General features: G+C 34.7%; 1 protein-coding gene across 1 annotated transcript in view; it reads right to left on the reverse strand.

Annotated features, from left to right (window-relative positions):
* Positions 1-346: 346 nt before the first annotated feature.
* The window catches only part of LOC107751997 (neuronal tyrosine-phosphorylated phosphoinositide-3-kinase adapter 2-like), a 40,345-nt gene continuing 33,621 nt past the window's right edge, over positions 347-7,070 (reverse strand). The window contains exons 5-7 of the mRNA XM_016567822.1: positions 4,223-4,369; positions 4,027-4,148; positions 347-1,121 (exon numbers count right to left, since the gene is read on the reverse strand). Of these exons, the coding sequence (XP_016423308.1) occupies positions 891-1,121; positions 4,027-4,148; positions 4,223-4,369 (500 nt within the window). The 3' untranslated portion in view covers positions 347-890. The remainder of the gene's footprint in view (positions 1,122-4,026; positions 4,149-4,222; positions 4,370-7,070) is intronic.

Here is a 7,070-nt window from a genome sequence, read left to right on the forward strand (position 1 = left end):
TAATTTTGTACCAGTTGTATTATGTGTATGACTGTCATGTAGCTGTTAAGGTTGAACATTCAATAAAGTAGCTGAAAAGCACCAAATGTTAGGCCATAAAGCAGCTGATATTAGTATGTGTTTGTGAGTTTACAGTGCTCACAATTGAATGCACCAGCTGACATCGCAAAACAGAAAGTGCCCTCGCGGTTTATCTGACCGTACTCTCAATATCTGACCAACTGCCTGAGCTTTACTTTAATAAACCAGTTATCTCATAATCCACTCTGACCTAATATCTCAAAATCCAGCCGATCGCCTTCAAGACCAACCCAGAAGTCATAGGAACGACAACCTGACACCTCACGATCCGTCATTTAAAATACAGACACCAAAAAATATAGCATTTTCAAATAAACTCTCCATATGAAAAACAGACAATGAACAAAAGCGCCATCCATGCCGTATAACCAAATGCATAGACATGAAAAACAACGTGTTTTCTCAATGGAATTACTGCACATATTTCACCACACATTATAGATTATTTCCCCAGACACACGGATGAGTGCCAAATATAGAAACACCCCAAAAAAGGATATAAAATAAATAGAAATACCATTTCAAAGAGAACAAATATCATCTCATGGGTAAAAGTGTACTGTTTTCACTCTTGGATCTCATTTCGAGAGTTCCTCTTTATAAAACCGCCAATCATATTTTATATTAAGACAGTTATCTCCAATATAAAAATATCAAATATAAACAGCGATAGGAAACCAGGGAGTTTTGATAATCCATCACTGTGCATTTCGCTTAGTCCCGCTTCCTGTTAGCTGTCAATCAATATTTAGACACGCCTCCTCAGTCTCCATGGCTGTAGTTCACTGTAGTTCGCTGTAGTTCACTCTTTATATAGCAGTGTCCCAGAAGACAGTGGTTTGGGTGGAGTACGGAGGGGGCCCGTATTTCTTGCCCCCGTTGGTCTTCTTCCAGCTGGGCAGGATGGGCATGCTGTCCTGCTTGCACAGGGCTTTGTCTGAAGGTCTCTGTCTGGCTTTTATCTCCTTGCACAGATGACGTTTCTTCTCGATCATCTCCATCATGGTGCTGTCCCCACATGCCCAGGGCATTGGGGGCATCTAATGGGTGGCAAGGGTGAGACAATGTTGGTGCATGCAGAGCTGCTTTTAATTTTGTAGCCCTTATATTTTTTAAGGGTGAAGGCGTTCACAGTGTTCTTTAATAATAAAGGATGTGTTTAATAATTCATGTCCTCTAATAAAGTCAGAGCAGTCAGAATGTATTGCCATTCAGTTTAATGCTCTCTCTCACACACACACACACACACACACACAATATCTTAATCATGTACACACATATTAAATTGCCCATGCACCTGTACAAACACAAATTAAAACAATTTTATAGGCAACACAAAATCACTATAGCTCTGTTTCAAAACCTAGTAAGCTGCCTACATAGGCAGCTCCCTTCTAAGACAGCATTCTAAGTGTCATGTAACCAATAAGTGAGTGATTTGGGAACACTCTATATAGGCAGCAAGTCTGTGTCATTCTAATAGCACTTCTGTGAAGCATTTAGGGTTATTATAGCTAACTAAAACTATAAAAATAATTTTATTACTTAAAATAAATGTTGTCTGATAAAAAATAAATATGAAAAAAATTAACTGATTTTATTTCAGCTAGTTGCCAGCTTTCTCATATTCGTTTAGTTTAACAAAGTTTAAAAAAAAACTAATAAAATGACACATTACTAAAACTTTAACTGAAAATTAAGATGAAAACAAAATATAAAACTAATTCAAAATATTAATAAAAAAATAATAATAACAGTTTATTTCAGCAGAGTTTAATGTTAATATGTTGCTAAGCTAACAAAGTGATAATCTAGTAAGTTTAAAAAAGTGTGATACACTTTCAGTAAAATCTATTTTTAATTACTTGTTATTGTTGTTATTGTTAAACTATTAAAAATCACTTTGAGTAATTGAAAAAAGCTGAAATAAAAATAAATATTACATGAAAAACTTCAATTTAAATGAAAATTAGAAATGTTGCCTTGGCAATTTACTGAAATAAGTTGAAGTTGAAGTAATAAAATTATTAAAACTGAAATAAAAATAAATGGATGCTTTTTATAAAAACATAAATAAAATGAAAAATGCACACAACAAAATTACTAATTACTAAAATGACTAAAACTTCAAAATTAAAATGAAAGCTGAAAATATAAAAATAAAAGCTAAATTAATAAATACTATATTTGTGTATAAATAATACTAAAATAACACAGATTTGTAATACATGTAATACAACCTTAAATTTTGGCTAAAACACGGTTTTAGGAGGCAGCATAGTAAAGTTGCCTAAATAAAACAAGGTTTTGCCAACTAGGTTTTGTAACAGAGCACATACTGCAGACATGCACACACACACATACACACATATACACATACAGTACACACACATTTGTGCTTTTGAGAAAGGAAGCAGCAGACAGACACAGAAAGTACAGTGGACGCGGAGAAGGAATGATTTTGACAAGGTTTTATTTTTTGTTTTGTTGGGGTTAGTTTTATCCCTCGATTTTTAGGTTTATTTGGGTTAGTTCAATTACAGTCGCTAACAATCAAACACACAACTGGGGAGTGAGAGTAGATCAGACAACATACTAAATGTGTTTTATGTCTTATTATGTTATAATATTCTGAGTGAGTAATTGTTTTTACGTCATGTCTGTTTTGTATGGCATATTACTGTGTTCCTATAAAAGAGTGGGTGTTTTCTCATCAGCTTTCGTCAGTTGTGATATAAAGAGTGTGTTTTGGTGAGTTTGTGTAGTGAGTTGTGTAACTGACTCCCCAGTCTCTGTGAAAGTGACTTTGACGTGGAAAACATAATCATTATTACAGGATTTTTGTACATAATACAATAGCTCTAAAAACCTGCTCAATTAAGGCCACACAGACAAACAGGAGAGAGCATTTGACATGTGACACTGATATAAATGCCATGTCTGGATATATATATATATACACACATCAAACAGCCGTTTGTTTAGATTTACCCGTTGAATAGAAAATGTGGAACTTTTTATTTAAAGTGGCACTTTACTTGCAGCTCTTTCTTTTAAAGTAAACATCATAAAACTTCCATAAACAAGTGTTCAAAAGTTTGAGGTCAGTACGATTTTTTTTAAATGAATTAATTGATACTTTTATTCCGCAAAGATAAGATTGCTATTTCAAATAAATGCTGTTCTTTTGAATATGTTAATCATTTCACAGCCTTAATATAAGGATATATGCACTTATACATATGCTGCGCTTATTTATGGCCATTTTGTCCATTCTATGAATGATTTTCAAGCAGTTCCAAAGCTCCTGGGGGTATTTGGAGGAAACTGCCAATCATATTGTCAATATTTCAATCAATTTCTATCATATGGTGTATGCTTTGGATTGAGGCTCCTGCTTTTAAGAATCCGTTTTTCCAGTTTCATGGCATTAACAGCTGTGTTTGATGTCTGTACATCTGAGGAACCCAACCACAACGTCTGAAACATTGTGATAGAGACCGAACAGATTGAGGATGCTGCGGGTCGAGAGTAAAGCTGTCCGCCGCCGCTCTGAAGAGGTTCTCATTCAGATTCAGATCAGTTGAACCTTCTCTCAAGTGCTTAAACTGTCTGATGTATAAAACCCTGATTGTGGCTCTCTTGGCATAAACTCACAGAGGACAAATTAAATGTGAGAGCCTCTTCAGAGCATGATGGGAAGGCAGCCCTGATCTGGACCAAACACAAACAACACACACATACGCATCTACATAGACAGACGATGAACGCCGTGAGCCAAACGAAACGCACGGCAGTGGAAGCAGCAGACAGAATAGGATATACACGCAGCCGTGGGGGTCAAAGGTCAAAGACATGAAGGTATTGCCGACAGACACCGAGACAGGAACCGAATTCCACACACATGCCATCTCTCGCTCATTCTGAGGAATAAGGGGGTTGTACCTGGAACGGGGTCCCGCATGGATGGGCGGAGGTGTCGGAGGCGTGTCTTTGGGGCGTTCCCACAGGGGACGGGACTCCTGATGTGGATGCAGAGCGACCGAGTTTACACCCGGCTTTTGTTTCTAAAATGAAAGAGAATATGTTAAATAAGTATCTAAAATGAACATCCTTATTTGTTTTTATGGATAGGACACACCTCCGAGCATGGTGGTCGGGCTGATGGAGGAGCGGCCAAAACGACTAGGCGTGGCTGATTGTCCTGTGGGCGTTTCCCAATCCTGTGATTTTGGAGAAGAGCTACGAAGGGCTCTGTCCCTGCTGTCACTTCTGCCTTTACTTTCACCTAGAAGAGAAAAAAAGAGGTAGAGATTTCAGTATGCAGTATAAGTCTCCAGCTCTCGGTTCTTATGAGAATGATTTTGCAGTTTCACGTATGAGTGCTTTGATTTGTAATAGTGCTGCAGTACATATATATTATCCCTAGGTGTCACAAAAGAGACAAAACGACTTAGAATACCACACTATCTTATTGCTATTTCTGCAGTATACAGTATGTATATTGTGCAAAGTGTGTTTAGAATTTCTGCATTCATGAAATAACTGGATAACATTTTTCAAAAGTATGCAGTATACAACAGTTCAATTTCCAAAATTGATAAACCAGACGTAATATCAACAGTATTTTTTTTTTTTAATGTTATGTTAGATTTATTTGATCAGACTGCTAAAACATTTTATACTCTATAATATTTATTAAAAAAAAATTATATATTGAATATATAAATAAATAAAGTTAAAAGTTTCTGTTAATAAAATAAAAGTACACCATTTGCTATATTAAACATGAAATAAATGTCAACAATGTACTGTAGCATGCTACTATTTAGACTAGTTCACATACTATACTAAGGACAATATATATATATATACATATGTATATGTATATATGATTAAACATAAATATGCAAGGTTTAAATTACAGTTGCTTGTGTAATAAACTTGGTTAGTATTGAATAAATATAAAAAATAACAACAGAAGACATGTTTACTTATGCTCAGACTTGACACTTCTTTGTTTTTACCCTCCATTATTTCAGACTGCTAAAACATTTTATACACTATAATATTTATAAAAAATCTTATATATTGAATATATAAATAAATAAAGTTAAATAGTTTCTGTTAATAAAATAAAAGGACACCATTTGCTATATTAAACATGAAATGTATGTCAACAATGTACTGTAGCATGCTACTATTTAGACTAGTTCACATACTATACTAACAAATATATATGTATGTATATATATATATATATATATAATTAAACATAAATATGCAACGTTTAAATTACAGTTGCTTGTGTAATAAACTTGGTTAATATTGAATAAATATTTAAAAAATAACAACAGAAGACATGTTTACTTATGCTCAAACTTGACATTTCTTTGTTTTTACCCTCCATTCTTTCCTCTTTCATACAGTCAATCCCTTTATCTTTGTATTTTTTTCATTCCATCTCTTTCTTAATCTCTCTCCCCTCACAGGGGATCCATTAGCAGTCACATTCATCACGTCTTTCACTGGCTCTGAAGACATTAGGGAAATTGCTTTACTAACAGATGAAAGCTTTTCAATTATTTCAGCTGGCAAGAGTATCTGAATGCGTGTCTATATCTTCCATATAGACGTGTGCTTAGCTATATCGTTTGATACTTATGGGCGTAGGAATTGAAGGTGACATCAGCATATGTCATCAGTGTGTGTATGTGTAGCGACTGAAGCCTTATGCTAATAAAAGGCATGAGCTACTTCAGTTCATTTCAGTTCATGCAGCATTGCATCTAGGGTTGCGAAACAGAATCGTGCCATGCTGTTTCATAGCGATTGCGTCTTAAATTCATTTTAGCACCTAATTCACTTCAGGAATAGGTATCTTTTCTACATACACACAGCACTTCTTTTTAGATTTGTGAACTGTAAACTGGTTCTATTGAAAAAAAGAAACTAGAAAACCAACTGATGTTGATTCTTATGAGCCAGTTCTTTTTAGAGAGTCAAAGACATACAGTATTGTTGCAACCAGTGTAGTCCGAAACCTGAACGAATAATTTTTATGAGCCGATTCGTTAGTGAATCAGTATGGCACAACCAGTGTTCTCCGATTTCCAAATGAATGACTCTTATGAATCAGTTATTTTTAGTGAATCAAACACATACAGTACAGAGCAACGAGTGTAGTACGATTGCCGAATGAATGACTTTTGCCAGCCATTCTTTTTTAGTGAGTCATAAAGAATATCATACAGAATCCACAACCAGTGTAGTCAGATTTTTTAATTATTGACTGTTATGGGTTGGTTCTTTTTAGTGAATCAAACACATACAAGTACAATGCAACCAATGCAGTCCGACTTCTGAACAAATGATTCTTATGAGCCGGTTCTTTTTTGTGAATCATAAACATACAGTATGGCACAACGAGTGTAGTCTGGTTCCCGAATTAATGACTCTTACAAGCCGGTTCTTTTTTGTGAACCATAAACATACATTAATGGCACAACCAGTGTGGTCCGATTCCTGAATTAATTACTCTTATGAGTCAGTTCTTTTTCATGAATCATAAACATACAGTATGGCACAATTAGTGTCGTCTGACTGCTGAATGAATTACACTTATGACCCGGTACTTTTTAGTGAATTAAACACAGCTTACAACTCCTTGTGAGATTTATTTAAGTTTTTCTTATGACAATGCAAATTTAAAGATATTATATATTATGTATTTTGTCAGTACTTTTTTGTTTTGTCACAACAAATTCATGAAAAAAAAAAATATATAAAATATATAGGCTATATTTGGTGTAAAAAATTACCCATATTCTCTTTAAAACAAAAAATAAAAAATAGTGTGTCCCTTATGGTCCTCTGCCGACGTTGGCAATGTTAGCTTATTTTGCATTCTGGTCTCACATTAGCTACTCGAAAACCTTATTTACCGTACTTTATCTCTCTGGTAACACACACACACACACACACACACA

Source organism: Sinocyclocheilus rhinocerous, unplaced genomic scaffold (assembly GCF_001515625.1).
Source record: "Sinocyclocheilus rhinocerous isolate Xijiao unplaced genomic scaffold, SAMN03320098_v1.1 scaffold1965, whole genome shotgun sequence".
Lineage (NCBI taxonomy): Eukaryota > Metazoa > Chordata > Actinopteri > Cypriniformes > Cyprinidae > Sinocyclocheilus > Sinocyclocheilus rhinocerous.